The following is a 20281-nucleotide window of genomic DNA, read 5'->3' as shown; positions in this document are numbered from 1 at the left end:
TATTTTCTTTATTCGAGTAGATAGGAATGCGTATAACATCGCAGGCGTCTGCCTCCTTAAAAAAAGAATACTAAGCTTATAAGGTACCTTCCTGAAGTAAACAATTTGGTCCATAATATGTACAGAACCGAAGCAACGTGTAAGCCTCGAAGGCAACCGATCGAATACGATCGATCGATCGGCCAGGTACAGCATATCTTACTTGGAAATTTATTGCACAAACCCGCATTAAATACTAACAAATAACTAACAAATAATCGGGACATTTAATCGAGTATCGATGGCACACGTAATCTCCCAAAACGAAAATCAACGTGCCTGTTCCAGAATTATCGTCATTTTCAATTTCCGATCGCAATACGCAAACAATAATGTCCTTATCGTACCGATCGTAGCCCGAATAACAAAAAGACAACTTCAATTCTTCACTTTGTAGCTCGTGAACCTTGGGTCATCGACGATCTGCACGTTCTTCGTCTTCTGCCGGATCGGCATGCGTTCGCCGTATTGGCTATCTGCATACGATTTCGCGAACTCGAGATTGCTAGCCTCGTAGCTCGATCTTCCCACATAATCGTTGGGATCATAAACAGGTGGAGCATTTCGCGCATCTTCCTGTGTTAGTCGAATCAGATCCAGAATCGGACTTTTTCCGGCGACTTGGCTTTGACTGTTCCCAGTCGGCTCGGCTCCAAGGTTGTAAGTGGAAGGTCGAGCCAAATCTTGAATGCTATTAGCGTATTGAATCAGGTACTGCTGCAGCAGAGCCTTCAAATTGATGTTTTGCGCTGATTTCGCCTGAATAGGCGAGACGCCGTCCACTCTGAGTATGATCACAGGGATGAGCGAGTTGCCCGCTTGGACGAACGTTGGCCTAACGTTTAAAATGGACGATGGATTCCTAATGTACTCGGAAATCGAGGGATTGTAGTTCAACAGGTCGGAGTACTGTAAATTGGAATAGCTGTTCAAATCTTTGTTGGGTAAGCTATGCGTCTTGGACCCCTCTGTTTCGCTCAGCACCGAGTCCAAGTAATTTTGAACTTTGGGCGTGTACTTCGGGCGAGAGGGTTGACCGCCGAACGATGCGAAAAAGTTCGAGATTGGTGTAGTGGTATTCAGGGTAGACTCGGTCGTGTAACTATCGGTGTACTCTGGATCGGGGCTGTTCACCATGTACCTGGAGGTGACCGGTTGGTACAACGATCCATAGGTGACCTTGTGGCCAGCAGCGTTTGACTGCACCCTGCCGGAAGTGGCGAACGAGTAGGAGGTCGCCACGCCGGGCTTCCGCTGCTGCGGCTGGTTCGCATTCTGCCTCTGGCTCGCCAAACTCTGATAACCGAGACGAAACACTTGTTGCTGCGGAGAGTTCCCCGTCAACGGTTCCGAGGAGACGAATGGGTTTGGCTCCTGTTCGTTCTGCTCGGGAACCGCGGGAAACTGCACCGGCCCCTGGGAATAGACGCTATTTTCCGTGGTGCTGGCTTCGTAAATCGAATGAGAACCCTGGGACTTGGCCGGCTGCTGTAACCCGCCCGATTCCGGATACCCGGAGTAAGTTTCCACGTAAGTGGCCGGGGGAACGTCCGACACCCGACCGTCCGGGTACTTCCAGAATATTTTGTTCTCGTAGCGAACCCCGTTCTCGGTCGTGTACCTCGAGCCGCCGCCGCCGCCGCCGCCGGACAGTTTCGTTTGCTGTCCGGAGCTCTGGTAATGAGGATTATAGTTGACCGGTGAGACGGTCGAGCTCTCGACGCTTTGAGACGCCGAACCAAAGCCATGCGAATTGATATTGGATTGCGTGTGCTGCTGCCTTTGAACGTAACTCGGCGCGCCCGCCGCGAAAGCGCCCTGTCGCGCATAGTGGAACGAGCCGCTCTGTGAATTCGCGATGTTCGCCGAGCTCGGAGTTACATATCTGACCGTTTCTGTAGAACTGAAAGTCAAAGGCGATTGTGTGGTGGTCGGGACGTCGTTGCCTCTGTATCCCGTATTCTGAATACTGAACGAGCTGACCAACGTTGGTTTCGATGACGATTGCACTTTCTGGTACGAGCCGAATCCCGCTGCTGGCGTATGCGGCTTTGTTCGCAGGCCGAACTGTCCCATCGTCTGCAACGAATTTAAAAACTGTAGGTTCGTCGAAGATTGTTTCTGAGTTTGCTGACTGGCTGGTTGCTGCCCGGCGTAGCTGTTCTGCAGCGTCCCAAAGTAGTACCCCTTCTGGCTGGTGGGCTGCACCTTCTCGATGATGGTCTTCGGCAGGAACGGACTGATCGATTCCTCGATGCTGACGGTGGTACCCGATTTTCCAGCTGGGAAGTAATAGTTGTACCTCTTCGGCTGCAGGTTGTTCTTGTCGAGGCCGTAACCGAGACCATTGTTCACGGTTCGTTTCGACTTTTCCTCCGACGTTGCGTTATCGTCGTCCGTGTTGTTGCCGAAGTCTAGTAGAATGATGGGAGGCAGAATAGGCAGTTGGTCTTCTTCCGCGACATCCTCCTTCTTCGCCTCTTCTTCGGTCACGACCTCCACCTGAGGAGGCTCGGTGACAAAGGCGTCCAGCCGTGACCCGCTCGCTTTGGACAAGTCTCTGCCGGAAGTTTTCGCTTGGCTAGGACCGATCGCAAGAAGAAGAATCGCGGCGATCTGAAAGCAAGGAACACGCATAAGAGACGGGCCCGATCATGCCGGGCGTTGAACGTAATAACAATACGCCGGTTATCGATCTTACAGCTCGATGCTCTAGTGATGATAATATCTCACTTTCACTTCCCTCCTACCGAATGTGCGCGTGCCTCTCCCGTTCGCGCGCGTTCACTTCGGACAAGCACCGGCTCCAAGCGAGCCAATAATTGCCGCTCGGGGGGAAATCTTTGGTTTCCTCGCCGGAGATTATAACGGGGGGCTCGACCTTGCCGAGAAAGAGTTGAAATTTCTACAAGGTTACGGTCGGAGTCAAGCGGCCGAGGCTGCAGAACGGGTTCCACGCGAACTTGCGATTTTCACCGCTTTCTTCCGAGCCGAGTGCCTCGAGGGATATCCGCGCCTCCCGGATCCTACCATCGGTGTTAGTCTTTAACGTGAACGAGGCTTAACGAACGCAATAAAAATCTCCTTTCTTCAGCTGCACTCGGAGAGCTGCCATTTTGCTTTGGAACGAGTGCTAATAAATCTCAGCTCGAAATAGAGAAATATCGATCCTAATATGTAAATGGCGAACGGATGGTAATGGATTCAGTTATTTCATAAGGATCGCTGAAATCTGTAAACGTTTCGCAAGAACGGCGAAGGGAGTTGCTTCGACTCGCATCGATACTTCCGACCAAATAGAAAATCAGTTATCTAATAGACGATCGACGGAAACAGATTTTACGACGGTGTTCCCCGAATACCTTGAAGGACTTTCACTGACTTGCTCAAGAGCATCTGCCGCGGCTGCTGCGCGGCCGTGGATGAAAGAAAATAAGAAACACTTTCTCCATAATGACCGATTCGGTTTGTGTCGTCGGCCACACGGAATTCTGACGTGTCTGCGGTGAGGATAATCTTGAGGAGTTACTCAACTTACTCCGTTTGCCAAAATTAATATCATTATTATTGCGGTTTCCCTTGATTTCGCGCAACGGACTATATCTGTCAGACCACGAAGACTCTAAGTGCGAAATAGACATCTCGGATCCAGAAGTTACTGCAGCTTCGGAAAATCATTCGAGCTGTTTAGCATCGAGATAACGCGGAAATTGGTACACGTAACATAGTAATTCGTATCTGTCTCGGTGTAATCTTCCGGGAGTGCATGATTCCTGGCTATGATCATGGGAAATTATCAATAGCACTCGTAATGTTATTCGTGAAATTTTACCAGCAATCATGCTCGCAAGTTTCCTACGGTCCATAAAGCTTGCATGAGTTGTTAACACGAGACGGGTGAAGTCGTAAGACGAAGGAAAGGATTAAAATGATTAATTACAAACAAGAAAAAAGCGAGAAATAAAGCTGAAAGGAATTTCAGAGAATTAATAGCAAGTACAGGTTGCGGGAAAAATTCTGTTTCTACATCTATATATTTATATCTGGATGCTCTAAAAATAAGGACAATTCAATTTGATATTTTACATATTGAACCAATTTAACAGACATGTTAGTTACAAAATTAAATAACAATATTTACATTAAATATTCAAAATTTCATTGTTACTCTTGTGCAATTCAATAATCGCTCTTATCGTTTCTCAGTTTTAAGCTGAGGGAAGATAGAAACGTGCATGAACGATACTAACAGATGTAAAGACATAAATATTTCGAAAAACAAAATAGATTTGAACATTGAAAGTTTACAGAAAAAAGCATTTTTCGCAAAAGTGCAGAACTCTCTCCACACACTGTATACCTGCAGATTTAACTAATGTGAATTCCTTGACTTAAAAGGGTATCGTTTATTCTGTGCATTTGAATATCTAAAAAGTAATAAGAGAATAGAAGTTATAACGGGATTTCAAAGTGAAACTGATAACACAGGAAGCATTTTTGTTTCATTCCTGTTTTCGTAAATCACTGCATAAAATTATGAATTTGCATAATCGTCTGCGGTCTAGTTGGAACTCATTAAGAGAAACAGGATGGCCTTACTGAATATACAATGAGCAACGAAAGTTCTCGAACTGCAACGTTCTGTGTACGTTTTTTGATAATTAGCATTCCATAGTTTCTACCCACACTATCCAATTATTTTCCCGTTAAAATGCATTTAGTTATGCGGCGCCTTTAAACGTTCACGCAACCCGTTTCGATAAGCGGCACTATCTATATTTACGAAGTAACTAAAAATTCCAAACCGCACGACCAAATCTGTCACTAATTACGCGTCTTTTGTTGAGACTGCTCTGGCTTCGTCGACGAGTTCTGTCAGCCTTATTCCGCGCGCGCTTACGAGTCACAAACACCTATGCACTATCGGCGCGATTTCACGGCGAATTTCCGTGTCCGTAGGATCGCGAGAGGCAGAGAAACATGGATCTGGTACTTACATAGAACGCGATAGACCCCATGACTACGCTCGACCTTAAACCTGCTCGCTTGGCGGTCTCGTCGTGTGTATTTGGGACTGATGAAGCAGAGCCCGCAACATCCCACCTTATATGCCTTCGCTTGAACCGCGAGAGGGACAACGCGATTATAGTTTCACCGGCGTAACACGACGGCATTTCTCATTCGATACGTACGGGAAGACAGCTGCCAGTAGCGTAGTGAGAACGCGAGGCGATTGCGTGCTGGACCTAGGTCTATTTCGTCACCGAACTAGCAACATCCATGCTCTGGTTCCGGCTTCTAACCAGATTAACGGTTATTAATCATCGTTTCTCCCACCTTTCTCCTCTCGAGACCGTTAACGTAAAGCAGTTATCGAAAGAATCCGCCTAATTTCGACACTGGAGAACGCAACTTCAACCGGAGAGAAACGCCGACGTTTCCCTCCGCACGTCATTTTCCTTCTGATTATAACATTGGACTGGATATTCAATTGCTCGATGTTGTTTTATATTTACTCGAGCGAAATACGCGGGCGTAATAATCTGATTGAAAGGTTCCGGTTGGCCTCGCCTTTAGCAAATGGTTTAATGATAATGCTGACTGAGCGAGACCTCGTTAACCGCTGTTACGGTTCGCCAGGGTAAAAGCGTGTAATTTCGATGGAAAATTGGTGTTTTTACCTTTTATTGGCCACACAGTATTCCGGCTAGATTATTCCAAAAGCCTACACCGTTGGCTGTTGCCTACAGCTTCCACTTTCTCATTTCGGCGCGTCGCGGCGCCGGCACAAGCGGTAAATGACGGCGATGTGTGTGTGTGTGTGTACGCATCCACACGTCGCGTGTCAAAGGTTCTTCTATAGTGTATGTAACACGGTCGATAGAGGTTTTATCAGGGATACATTAGCGCCGTGGTCACAGAAATTGACAAATATATTAGGCGATCGATGGGCCGAGAATCGGTGATTTCGAACCTCATCAATCTTCGGTCAATTTGCATAAACCCCCACTGGGCGTCTCGATAAATCTAATACTCGGCTCGGACGGCGCATGTTCACCTAATTCCGCTGCTAAATGACCAATGGCACATAGTGATAAGCTAATAAAATCCGTAATATTTTTTAGAAATGTTTCGACCGTAACAACACTGACTGGATCTCTCTTTAGGGGAGCGCCTTGTTTCGACGAGTTTTGCTCGAAGTGCTGTTCGAGTTACACGGTTATAGATGAAAAGAAATTCGCACTTCTATTCAGGCCAAGGATCGGATTTCTCCGCCACTAATTACCCAAGGAATCTTAGCTGAGATCGAACCAATTACAGAACATAAAGCGTAGATTCGAGTCAAAGAAGAACTGCTGTTTTTATGTCATTTCATTTTTTTTTTTTATTTAAAAAAAAGAGTCGTCTGCGTGTCTACACATATAAAAAAGAAAAAGAAGATGGGAGAAAACAACAAATGTTAGGGCGAGACATGGTGTCGTTCACGCTTGTTGTTCGACGGTCCTCGATGAAAGACTAGATACGATCGCGCCTAGGTGTCCTCGGTGTCACCAGCTGCCATTTTGAACCCCGAGATTGTCAACGACCGAGCGCGACACTCCTTTACTGACCATTTTCACTTGACAATTTTGCGCTGGTTACTCGGCGGACTTCAGCTTTTTGTACAGAAAATTCTCTTTCGACGGAAGGAAGCCGCTCTCCAATTTGATCGGCCTCTCTTCGTATCTACAACAAATGGTCTGCGTTAGGTAGGTGAAAGAGACGCTTCGGGACCGTTGTTCCACTTTTACACAGGAATCGCTCACCTGGCTGAATCTTGGGCCGCAATTAATTTGCTCGGAACATACGAATCCAGCAGAGATCTCGGTTCCGAGGGACCTACGTGATTTTGGACCGGAACGGACTCGTCCTCCTGCGAAGGAACCGGCAGCAACGATGTGACGCCGGATTTGAACTCTTGCGCAGGTAACTGGGGTGGCACCAAGTCTTCGTTGGGTTCTTCGGGATCCTGATGAATAATTACACAGATTTAATAATAACAATTAAAGACCATGTAGGACGATTAAATTTTAAGTTATCGCATCAATTAAGTCTCCGTATGATAGACACTGGAGCCTCTCTTTGATCGACCTACACTTTCCACTAATCACATCTACATGGAGTTAGGTATAGATGAACATTCGTAAATAACTACGATAAATCGAACTCTCCTTTATCGAAGAGAAAGTTAGAGAATTATTATTACAGTATTTGTGTGTTTCAATAAATTGTGGACATGGGAAGTCTAAAATAATTCGACTATAGTGTTACCATAAAAATTCCTTTCGTAATGTGCAATCTCGAAATAATTTTCTCATTTCCCTTACCTTTGATTTGACATCTCAATTAACAGCACAATTAAGAACTCAATTAACACATTAAATACTATTCTAAATTCACACCGTGCACACTAGCCGAAAATCAAACATTTGAAACAGCTTTAGAAGCACAATTTCAGCCTAATAGGAATCCTGAATGGTAGAACCAAAGATAGTACACCGTTTAACAAATATCTCCGCAAAAATATAAATTCGGATGAAGAAAAATCTGTTTATCAGTGTTACGAATTCTAGGTGCAGTTTCTATGGGTTAATGCAACATGACCCTCATCTAAGGTACCAACCTTGACGTAATTCTGAGATATGCTCTGGCTAGCTTGCTGGGCCAAAACCTGATTGGGTAGTTCGTCAGCTAGCGGTTCTGCGGCAGTTTCCGATTGCTCAGGTGGTTCGCTGTACTTAACGTTACCTTGCTCACCGTTGTCCTGCACATAGCCAGGCGTGCGAGCGTACACGTCACTGTACACAGGTGTAGCATGCATATAAACAGTGGTTGGCTGTGCATAGACCAACTGAGAAACGTATTGCGGTTGGGATGGGTTAATGTATGCTTGCGTGTACAAAAACTGCCTTCCCTGGGCGTATGATTGGTCAGGCTGGACGTACGCTGCCGCGTTCACTAACGGGGCACTGTTGTACTTCTTCGGAGTAACGGGAGAAGTGTAAACGGTGCTTTTTTGTGGCTGGAAAAAGAAAATTGTTTTTAGTTTACTACGAAGTACGTCGTATGTTTAATAAATTGTAGTTATAAGAAAATGCAATTTAATGCGATCTATGTGTCATTGAATTGCATAGACATTCAGTTCAAAGTATTTTATTATTTTGCGTATGATATAAAATGTTTTGAAATTACGTTAAATATTAATTTTCCGGCGACTAAAATATAAATATTATGGTTTGACCATTTCATTTCGGATAATTGATTTAAATTTTCAGACGCCTTATTAAGGGTTATAGAAAAACTAACGTGTGTGTATAATGAAAAAAGTCATAAAGGAAACAATAAATGGTTCCATGCATACTTAGTTATATTTTTGTCAAAAAGGTTCGCTGTTCGAGAGTAAATTCGAACTAGTACGTCAGTTATTGATACATTGGGATAGACAAATTAAATCGACATTACTATACACAAGTGCTGAATGTATGAATATCAGATAAAAATGAGTACGTCGACTTTAAAACGATGGAAAAATTAATAATTTCTACTATCTGCGCACTATTTATAATGAACTAGAATTATCAAAGAAGAAATTTCTATCTTGATCTTTTCCATCGCATTTGAAAAAGACAATTATCACGCTGCATGACTAATTATCTAATTTTAACTACTAAATGAATAAACGTTCATAAAATGTTCAACACCATTGTTTTCTTTTAAACGTCTGAATTTTAAAGCGTGTTATGCTTGTTTCTGTGAGAAGTGGAACAACGCGGAACGCAAGTGGCCATTAACCATTTTTGGTTAAAGCATTGTAGTAAAACAGATCATTAGTTTTTACGCTAACCTTGTTAGTGAAAGTGGTCGGAACGTCGGCATTGTGTTTTGGAGTGTACTGAATCTGATAAGTCGGCTTCACTGGAACAATCGGTTTCTGGCTTAGCGTCGACGTATAAAGGGGGATAGATATCTGTTGCGATCTAGCTGCACTCAATTGAGGCACCAATAGTCCCCTAGTTTTACCAGAATTTACGTCCAAGTTCGGATAATAGGCCAGCAAGTGCATCATGGGAATATCGACGTACACCATCTCTGAAACCATACAACAGCATTATAATGAAGTTCAATTTGTGAGGAAGTCGTACTCGTAAAAATTATCAAGAACTAAATAATTTCTACTATTTTCGGTAACACTAACTTTTGTTATTCTAATTTAATGTTGAAAATGAAAAAAGAACCTCATTCGCTATCCTCTAGAAATAACACTATGAACTGATCATTTTTGACAATCAATTTATCCGAGTGATTATTTAAACGATATTATTTGCTTTCGTTTAACTTTATAATTTATTAAAGTATCTTTTGAAGAAACAATTGTTTGCACAATTTTCTGTAATCTAATTCCACTAGACCTAATTTAAGAATTTGTTTTGATAATACATTGCTTTAATATATTCTCAGCGATCTTCGGCTAATTTATTTATCAAAATGAAAGTGACATTTATTATAATCTCCACTAGGTCAATAATATTATTTGTTAAACATCTTCGTTCATAAAAATCGAATTATGAAAAAATAAAACCAGGTATTCTCAGATAATTACGCAACAGATAAAGTTACCTTTGTTCCCAGTTTGCGCGTACTTTGCTGTCACCGTTTTCTGCTGTACCGTCTGCCTCTGATTACCGACAACCACTTCCGGTTGATAGATCAGCTGTTGAGACTCGTAGTAATTCGGCGCGGTTTCTTTTGGAGGTGGCGGGGGCTGTTGATAATCGATAAAATATTGAGGCGGCGGAGACTGTTCCGGTAGGATAGTGTTTTGTTGCTGATAGACTTGATCCTTGGCTATGTATTTGCTGGGCTGAATATAGTTCTCTGGAACCTGTGGATAGTATATTATAATAATATATATATATAATAATAATAATAATATTATATTATAATATTCGCAGTGATAAAGTCTGAAGTAGCCCAGGGGAATATTCTAAATTGTACATTCACTTTACATTTTGACCCGATGAAGGAGAAACGTATGCAACAGGTACATTAGGTGGCCTGTTGTATTGGCTGGGTAGTTGGTACTGTTGCTGACTAATCTCGGGCTTCGTCAAGTAGTTCGTTCCTTCTGGCCGAGCGACTCCGGATTTCGATATTCCTTCCGCCCTCAAATTATCCTTCTCTATGTCCTCCAAATTGATCTTCTTCTCCGCGCTTATGCCGACGAACAGCAGGCCCAGTATCAAATACAGCCTCTACAAAATAAATAAATATCGTCAGCTATCGTTCGGAATCGACTGCATTCATTATCATCAGAGAATCAACGCAATCATGATTATTATTTCGCTACGCAAGCTTCGTATCGTATGTTTGTTCCTTAACCATTGCGACAACTGGGAAAAAATGAACTTGCATCGGGATACACTTTCACTGCGCGTGAAGTTCTGGGTCAAACATCCGGCATGGACCAGTCTTTTATACACTGCGCCACGCATAGTCCCTCTCCTGTCCCCCCCGAGTTGACCAAGTGTATCGCATCATCGATGCAAAAGTAAAAGTTTCTCTTCCTCATCCCCAGCGGAATTTCGGTGCAACGTGGGCGAAATAATTGGGTTCTCGAAAAAGATCGCGCTGGGCATCGAGGAGGACTTTCCAGGAAGTGAGAAAAAATTCTTTACTTTTTACGTGGGCATTCTTATAACAGCTATGAAAGAAAGTGATTTTCACAACTCTTTCCCTTGGAGCCAACTCGACACGAGAGTCAATTTTCTTGTGACGTACGGATACTTGTTTATTTTACTAAAACGAATTTGCTTGTTTATTTTTTCGTTCATGCTAATTCAAAAACGTACAGCGGACCGCAGTTTTTTTAATTAAATGCATTTTACAATACTCTCATTTTCTTTTTTTAGATATTATGAAATCTTTAATTTTCTTTCATCTGTGTTGTGAAATGTTATTGTTTGAACCGCGGACTTGTATATAGAAAATCAACTTTTTTATTTAAAATATAAAGTATAATTTGATAAAGTATTACGTTAGAATATTATTATTATTATTATAAAGTATTACGTTAGAATATTATATGCGATTAATTTTACGGAAAAATTAATTCGTACGAAAGCATCGATTATTTGATATAAAGTACCTGTTCCTTTTATAATGTAAAATTTCTGTTATAATTAATTTCTTATAGAGAACTACAACCATCGATTCTCCTAAAAAATTAATTAGATTCAATTATAAAGGAAAAATTTTGGTCGAATGGAATAAATTAACTTTAAACAAGTTAATCGTGCCGTAAAATTTCTAACATTACATTTACTTTATCAATAATTAATCTACAATAACTGTACTGTGACCAATTAGCTGTTGAACTTAATACTTAGAATTTATAACGAAAATTAGTTACATAAATTGTCATCGTTAGAATTGTAGAAATGGTTGTTAAGACGAAATTAAATCTAAAGGAAATGTAATATCGGGTGCCGTTGACTTCAATGTTCAGTAGCGAGAATGAGATCGATAAACAGTAACTTGTTTAATGGTGGAAGCAAGGGAAAATTTCCGACGCGAAATAAAATGTAAAGGAAACGTGATATTGAACAGCTGATATTTGATTCATCCGTGTTACTCGTCCTTCGACTGTTTTTATGGATATTGACCCGGCACTCGAAGCGTGAAATAGCATTTCCGTGTGATATTCCAGAAAGCATACGTACCATATCGCTCTACTGTGAAAAGGTACGATCGCGACGCAAAGATCCTAGCTCTACTACAAAACCAAAGTAGATTCACCTTCTCTTATATAGCCTTTACCCCTACCAGTAGCATCCCCTGACGGGGCACACACTTCACTTGTGGATCATGGCGCGCATAATGGGCCTCGTGGACCAGGTGTACCGAAGAAGCTAGCTAACCAACAAGGTTCAAAGTGAAGGGACTTCGCGAATCATCCCCTTCATGTTCCAGACACCTCCAGCCTACCGCGTTTCATATTCATCTAGAAATCTAGACCATCGAAGCGGCAGCCATGTTCTCGCCGATGCGAATAGCGCCGAACTGTAACGCGTTACCTAAGATTCGACCGAATCACGACACGGGAGAATTCAGTTTCTCGAATCTTCCTACACCGTACGACTCGGGCACCCAATCGCTAATAACTCGACCGGGAAAGAAATATTCATTTCTCACGATCGCCGCGCCGCGCCGCGCCGCTATGAAAACCGGACGGTCGATTCGAGAAAAACGAGCGCCGCTACTGGTTCACCCGTGAGAACCGGTGAAGAAAAGTCGATGGAAACGCGGATATGCTCCGCGTCGCTCGGAAACGGATCATTAACTAAACATTTTCAACTACCAGTCGAGAGTGATGCATGCCAGATGCATTTTCAATGGAAGAAGGCGCGTTAAATAGCTGTCGCTGCCTGCCTGCCTGCCGGCCGGCCGGGGATAATCTCCGTCTAAATCGTTCCAAGTTTTCCAGTACAAAGTCGTTCTAATTATTCCACCGGTTAATCGGTTCATTAGTCTGCTAATGAAGTGAATTCGTTGCCGACCTGCGTCCGACAGATTCTATCGAGGCCTCGACGAACAGTGTACAGGGTGTCCCACCTACACTTTTAGAATCAATAAGGAACTAAAAACGACTAGAACACGGTTTCAGAAAATAATTTAGGTATAAAGATAAAAATCGTTATAAGGATAGAATCGTTTGAGAGAGTCATTGTACAAGAAAAACATCGAACATAGCAGCAATTCTAAAAGAAAGTACACCTTCGAGTATCTCGATTAAGGTTACCACTAAGCAGCAGTTTTTAGTGAAACAGCAGCGACGGGGACTCAGTCGATGAGAAGCACCTTATCGTGTAATGCGAAACGTGCTTCCGTGAAAGTATATAAGCCAGCTTTATTTCTTCCTCCGTTGGTACATGGCTGGGTCAAAGCTCAATAGGGTCTTATAAACCGTATGCACTTCTAGGCGGGACCCAGTTACTAGGTCATTCGGAACAGTTGAACGCGACACAGTCCTTCAAAGCTGTGTCTGTATGTGCTTCTTTCGATTGCGTTTCGAAATTGTCAAGTTTTATTGCTGCTATACCCTAGAAACCACAGAAGATTCTTTTTCTTTTATCTTACTCGCCACTGAACCCGAAACGTTGCAGTTTCAAATACATTAAAATACTCGAAGGTAGTAAAACAATTGATTACAAAATGATAAAAATGTAATAGATCAACGTTATACTCTGACTATGGTGGATCTCATTCCAGCAGTTGCAGAATATGGCATAATAGTCAAGAAACCACATTATTTTTTCTGATTTTATTGCTCTAATTTTTTTATATCTAGAAAGCTTGACAACAAAAGCTCAAAAATATTGATGTCGCAAATGAAATATGTATAATTATTAAAAATTGAAAGAAATTATATAGTGACGTCACAAATCAAATGTCCAGAATCTTTGAAAATGTCCATAATTACAAAAATTAGAACTAAGGACAAAGAAAAAAGTAAATTATAAGGAATAGTTTAAGACTCAATTAAAATTATTAAGGTAAAAACAAGGCAAACCTATGCAACTATTTAATCAGCGAAGGGACGAAGAAATAAATTGTGTAGGACTAATTTGCAGAAGCTTTTACGAAGCCTATCAATGTACGAACCAGAATAACAGACTCTCCATTTTGTAGAAATAAAAGAGGGAAGATAGGTTACGAGGACTCTTCCCGAAACAAGTGGCGAGAGGGATCAATATATTGAAAGATTGAGAGGGTGAGAGAGAGAAGGATTTAATAATCACAGCTATAATGACTCTCAAGTTTTCATTCCGCGTATTATTCGATTCAATATCGCTGAGCCGAGTAAAATTGGCATACTTTGCAGGAGTACCGAGTAAACTTCTTAACTTACGATTCCATTATTGGATAGATGCACATAAAATTACAGTCGCCCTCTCTCTCTCTTCCACACCGTTATCGCATCTAGACGAGAGAGAGAAGTACCCTATGAAATGTTTAAGTGAGCTAATAATGAACGAACGATTTAATTTTATGTCTTAACTCGCGCTACTTAAAAATAATTGTATTTTAACTCGTGAATTTAATAGAACAACCGTTCTGCTTATCTGCTCAACTGGCTTATCTATTAAGTAATCAGTAATAAGATTTTAAATTATTAAGAAAACAAATATAATATAAAACAAGAACTAAAACTTGATAATTTTTTATTTAATATCATTAGTATAATATGAATCTTAGTATAATGTCAACTTCAATTGCAAGTAACTAAAGTAAAACAGAACATTACTTTTTGTTAAAAAATATGCTTAATTAATAGGCTAAAAACAATATGACAATGTTCTTGAACTCTTCTAATATTTTAAATATTTCGTGTCACTTTTACTGATTTGTGTTATAACTATATAAAACCCGTTGTCTCGTTATTGTTAAATCACTTTCCAAAAGTGGGAACAAAGGAAAATGTTCCGTTGACTAAAAATGTCCTCGTGAGAAACGCTTTTACGTTGCAGATTTGTGCACGGTCAAAATTATCGACTGCAACGTCAAGTAGGTGAGGCAAGGTGCAACCGAGAAGAATTTCAACGAGAGAAAAAAGATAACTTTTCCCTTCGGCAAGAAATGTGATTGCGGCTACCGGAAGTAAAGGGGATCTCGCGTTGTCCATCAATCTCTTTGTAGATTCCCTTCTCCCCGCGGCGTCGATCGGATTGCCATTGAATCGCGGCGTTTCCGTGAACCCTTTCTTCGTGCGAGCCCACATGCCGCAGGAGCGAAAAAAACACTTTCTATTCGCATCCCGGGTGTGGACGGGTCCAATCCATAAAACGATGATCGAGTCGCTACTACCACCGGTCGAATTACCTTCAATTAAGTCGAGAAAGTTTCTCGGCCGTGCAACGCTGGCAATATTCGCCGAGAAAAAAGAGGAGCGGACCCTAGGCAGGCCTTGGTTCGCTATTTCGTCAGAACTGTCAGGAACAAAGGCACAGGAACATGCCTTTCTTCCTATCGCTTTCTCAGGATCATCGACCGTGTTAGAAGGTCGCCCGATATCTTCGAAAACGGCCAACACTTTTGCTCTACATGGAAAATACCCGTAGAGAATTTGGTAACCCGAAGAAAAAGTCCTCGACGGAAAGAGAAATCAAATTTCCCTCGAGAAAGGCCGAGGAAATCGATTGCGGTATAGAAAGTATCCAAAACGGAATCTTAAAGCAATGCCCTGAAAGCAGGATAAGAGCTGGATCGTTGGAGTTTGCGGAAGTTCAACGAAGCCCGGCAACGATGCGTTGAGCCGGAATGTAACGAAGCTTTCAGGTCACCGTGTATTTACGTCCGCAGATCGAAATCGTGCCCGGCTGCGAGAAAGTAAGAGGCTCGGTTTGGCTGATTTTATTTTCGAGCATCAGCAGGCTGGGCAACGCAAAAAATAAAACCACCGGCGCGGCGCACCAGTACGAGCCACTCTCTCTCTCACCTGACGCCGATCCCTGGGATCACACTTCCCCTTTCCATTACCGCGCCCAAACGACAGAGGCCGGACGTTCCCTTGATCCGAATCCTTGGCTTTCGTTCCGTGATCATTCTTTCGTCTTTCCGCGTTCAAACGCGCGGTGCTTCGACGCTTTTACCACGAGCTTTGATTTTTCCCGATCGGATTGTGCCCGATCTCGATCAACGGCGAAACCTCGTTCACCGTCCCCACGTCGCGGTACAATTCCGAGTCGCATGTAAATCGAGGAAAAGGAGAAAGGAATCCAGTCATCACGAAAAGAACCAACAACGATCGTTTATTAGCTAGTGACTGCAAACCGAGTACAATATTTGCATGCGGAAGCCTCGTAAATATCGGCGTCGCCGGCGAACAGGTCGTAGGTGAGAAAGTTCGGGCAAATTCCCTTTCGAATCGGAAAAAAACCAGCCGAACGGGAGCGAAAGTATTATTAACCCGACTGAACCTGCGCGGAGGTTGCATTTTTCTGCAACCTGCGACCGTTCTGATGGCGGGCAGCGCGCAATCGTAACAAAAAGGAAGTAGAAACTACAGGAAACAATTATAAATATAATTAGAGATCCGCCCCTTCGACTTTGATTGAAAACGCACGGCACCGTGTGAAAGCTGATTTTCTTGCGGCAGTGTCTTTCATAAATCGTCTCCGGGAGTCGCCCGACCGGATTCTCCATCAGCGTCGAAGCGGTAACATCTCCATAACAAAGACTCATAGCACCTATAGAGTACGCCTCTCGCGCGTCTTTATCCTTTCTTTGTCTTGCTGCCGAAGTTCACGTCGTCCAGGTTGTTTTTGTATTGCTGCGACTGTTGCTGGCTCGTTTGGGACGGGTAGCTTCCGGTGTACTGGTAGCCGTATCCTTGAGGCGTCTGCACCGTCACGAAGTTCTGATTCTGATAAGACTGCTCGCCCTCGTAACTCTGTTGTTTCTCGTTCTGGCTCGCAGAACTGTCGTAATCCTGGGATCCATGGGACGGCGAGCTCTCGTAGTTATCGTACTCGCCGGAGTCCGACTGATCCTTCGCAGGCTTCTCGACTGCGGTATAAACCCCGGCGATAGGCGGAGGATAATTGATGCTCTTCAAGTGGGTCGTCGGCGCCTGGGCAATTTGGCCAGCGGCGTTCGCGAGATTCAGCTTGCCGACGATGCCGGGGTTCACGACGTAAGCCAGACCAGTCTTCGCGATTACGTTCGGAACGGAAACGTATCGCTGCAGATCCCTCGCCTGATCCTTGTTCGCGTTCTGACCCCTGTCGTTGTTCTTGCTTCCGTCGTTCGCGGAATACTGTGCAGCCGATTGCAAGTTCTGAGCCAACACCTTCGCCCAGGTCTGGCTCATCAGCTCTTCCAGCTGCTGCGCCTTGACGTAGGGAGCTGGCAGAGGGTAGTCAGGACCCACGGGTTGTCCTGCAACGCTGACCACCCTGTACGTGGTTTTGGGCGCAGGAAGCGGAATATTTTTAATGTGAATGTCGGTCACTTGCTCCAGCTGATTCTGCGGACTGCTGGATTTGTAGGTGCTAGGCTGGCTGTCCAAGTCCTTCGAGTTTCCGGAAATGTAGTTGCCGCCGTCGATGTACTGGCTGCTCGTGGATTCTTGTTCGTCGTTGTTCTTGTACCTCTTGTCGCTGCTTGGCTTCTTCTTGGTACTCTTCTCGCTCTCTTGGTCGGAATAAGAATCGCCGGAATAGTCCGTGCCAGGTGGTGGCAGTGGAGGCGGTCCGTACATGGGCTGAGAGTAGTAGTTCGGATAATAGTAGGGCGGATGGTAGTAGTAATTAGGATAGGGCGTTGAGTACGGCATCCCCGAGTAAGAAGGAGGCATTGGATAAGGCGTAGAGTAAGTGTTGTATGCATTGTATGTTGGATACGACGCTGAACTTGGGTAAGAGTACGGAAGAGAACCGTAGTAAGAGTAGCTTGACGATGTGGATGCCTTAGGGTACGGATTGTAGCTAGGATAGTAAGGATCTCGAGGATAATTTGTGCTGTAACTGGAACTGTAGGAATCCTTAGCGTCCAGCTTCGGCGCGTAGAGCTCCGGAGTCAATTGCGTGATGGCGTCCCTATCGGCTCCTCTCTTGATCAGCTTAGGGTTGTATGGATATACGGGGAATATGGGGAGGAAGGGCTCGTCGTTCGGATCGTTGCTCTTTCCATCTCCTTGGACGAGACTTGTGCAGAGTAAAAGAATCAACGCCTGCGATAATCAAAATAGTACAATAAATATATAACAAGTATACGATACGCGAGGAGACACATGCCTAATGACCGATATCTCTAATTAAGTAATCACTTTCACAAAAAGACTAGAGAAGCAAAGCAAACACCCACGAACGACTCTATTCGATATCGAATCTCAGGCCGACGTTATCAGCGGCTACGAGCTTATCAGTTGTACGAAATATATACCAACCAGCATCGCCATATCAATCAGCCGCCACTCAGCTTTGTCGATAAATACGTGCCACGGATCTACGAGCCCGTTTCACCTTGCTGTCTCATTCGCAACGCAACTCCTGTCCTCCGTTCACCGTAGATCGAGCAGATCGAACCGACACGCCGGCGCGACGTCTAATGATGTATCAGTCGACATTGAATTTCTCCTTTATACCCGGCCGGCTGAAAAATCGCGGAAACTAGTTTAACATTTCTCCGGTCTTATATGTAGATACCTGGTCGAAGGCCGGTGCACCGGTTCAGTGAAACTGCCTGGTAAAACGCCTAGATACCTGGTTGCTCGCATGCTCCTCACCGCGGGACAAACTGGTCCAAGGTGCCGGCGGGTGGGATATAGATCCACCCATAGTCACGTGCCGATGGGATGTCACGAAAGGGAAACAGAGATAGATCCCGCCTCGCGGTGGATCCCGAAACGAGAAAGCTCTCCGCCGCGAAGCACACGCTCGCCTCGACAGCAAGTAATTATCTTCGCGACGCTCGTGGCCACGAAAAACGCCGAGACAACGGGAGAGTACCCGGCTTGGCACGCGATCTTGGAAAAGACAATCGAACGATCTCGTTTTTGCCGGTGGAAAAAGCGGCACCGATTTGTTCGAACCGACCAGTCACGGAAGCAAAGAGGGACCATTCCCGTTAAGCTCGGCGTTCGAAGCGGATGCCCGCTCGATTCGTCTCCATTCGCTCGCCGATTCGACGGCGGGACTTTCACTCGCGCCCGCATCCGCGGCGAATCTCCGTCTTAGGAGCCACGCCTTCGATTACCACGCGATCGATACGGTTCGAGCCGATAAATATAATAGAAGACGGAATCAAGGAGCAAGATATTGTCGCGCGAGCCGTCGCACAGTGGTCCGGATTGGCGCAAGGTGTGCCGTGGCCCTATAACTTGTCATTCGTAAGAGGTATAAACGCGAAATTTAAATTGATCAATGAAATAATGACAGGTTATGGATTAATTAAGGAAAAATACATTAATTTCATTAGTTATTATTATTATTATTATTATTGTTATTAATTTTCTAATTATAATTACAACTATTAATATTATATTTCTTATTATTTCATTATTAAATCTAACGCCTCTGGATCTAATTCCTTATTCTTTTTAGTACACGATTTTATTCGAATGGTGGACATGTACGGATCTGATGTTAAAAGGAGACGATATAGTATATCTCTATTTGTTTCAATCCTAGAATTTTTTCGGGTGTTTCGTGTTCTAATTTGTTTAAAATCTTTGTAAACAAGTACAGTGGATAAGTGTGGTTGTGGTGCAGCACTTGTCGATGCAAATTCGTGTAACACTGAACTTGGATATATAACGTCTTGTTTTAGCCAAATCTTATTTCTTTGTAAAAATCGTTTTTCTAAGTAGTTAGAAGAACGCCATTTTTCTTTTAATTTGAATGCATATTTCCTCAAACAAACTTTTAACATTTCAATATCTATGGTAGGGTTCTGGACTTTTTTAATTATTTTTTCATAGAGATATGAATAATCATTCATATCCCTCTTGTTGTTCCGTAACATAACAAATAAATCTTTATTTGTCCGGAAACCTTCCATTTATATTAAATAAATATCTAAATAGGAAAGAAAGACATTTCATGTACTGAATCGTTATATATTGTAATATATCTTTAAGAGTCTGCATACTTACCAAATAGAAGCAAAACGAAATCCTATATCGACGTACCACAACAAACTTTAAATATAGCTTAAACTCTATATCAGGATAAATAATAATAAATACGAGTAAAATAAAAAACACAAATTATAAAAAATAGAACTTACAAAACACTAATTTACTATATAAAAAATGCTCTGGACATGCTCTGGACAATGCTCTGGAAAAATGCTCAGTGTGAATGCTCAATAGATTCTGATGCACCCAAATGAACCAGCATTCAAAAGAAGGCTGAAAAAGTCTTATCGAAATCATAACAGAGACAATGTTCTATTATAATCTAAACAGTTCCTTCGAATGAGGCGGATGTTTAGCTTTTCTCTTCACGGAGTTTGGAGATAGGCGCGCTGACGCGTTAGACGTTAGGAACTTTAAACAAATATAATTTGAAAAGGTGGACGAAGGTGGAATAGTTTCTTTTTTAGCCGTTTAGAGGAAGCTGTCCTGAATATATTCCAATTTGTTACAGGCTGGGATTCGTTGGGACTTGCTAGATATTGTCTACCGAAAATAAAAAATTTG

At 43.0% G+C, this 20281-nt stretch overlaps 3 protein-coding genes across 3 annotated transcripts; all 3 read right to left on the bottom strand.

Annotated features, from left to right (window-relative positions):
- Positions 1-5213, bottom strand: LOC144468710 (uncharacterized). The gene is made up of 2 exons (XM_078178376.1): positions 5037-5213; positions 1-2655 (listed from the first exon to the last, which is right to left on the bottom strand). The coding sequence occupies exons 1-2, from the start codon at positions 5211-5213 to the stop codon at positions 418-420; spliced, it is 2415 nt and encodes an 804-aa protein (XP_078034502.1). The 3' UTR covers positions 1-417.
- A 1233-nt stretch (positions 5214-6446) lies between these two features.
- Positions 6447-10491, bottom strand: LOC144468930 (uncharacterized). Its single transcript, XM_078178747.1, is given in 8 exon segments — positions 6447-6765; positions 6846-7048; positions 7703-8101; positions 8924-9168; positions 9697-9970; positions 10021-10037; positions 10040-10331; positions 10459-10491. Coding segments are annotated over 8 exon segments (1551 nt in total). The 3' UTR covers positions 6447-6677.
- Positions 10492-16351: 5860 nt separating this feature from the next.
- LOC144469216 (uncharacterized) lies at positions 16352-18037 on the bottom strand. The gene is made up of 2 exons (XM_078179232.1): positions 18026-18037; positions 16352-17809 (listed from the first exon to the last, which is right to left on the bottom strand). Exons 1-2 carry the CDS (start codon positions 18035-18037, stop codon positions 16352-16354), a joined length of 1470 nt encoding a protein of 489 aa, XP_078035358.1.
- Between the last annotated feature and the right edge of the window lie 2244 nt (positions 18038-20281).

The sequence above is a fragment of the Augochlora pura genome, chromosome 4, assembly GCF_028453695.1.
Source record: "Augochlora pura isolate Apur16 chromosome 4, APUR_v2.2.1, whole genome shotgun sequence".
NCBI lineage: Eukaryota > Metazoa > Arthropoda > Insecta > Hymenoptera > Halictidae > Augochlora > Augochlora pura.
The sequence above is the reverse complement of the archived record's forward strand: the minus strand, read 5'-3'. Positions and strand labels throughout refer to the sequence as shown.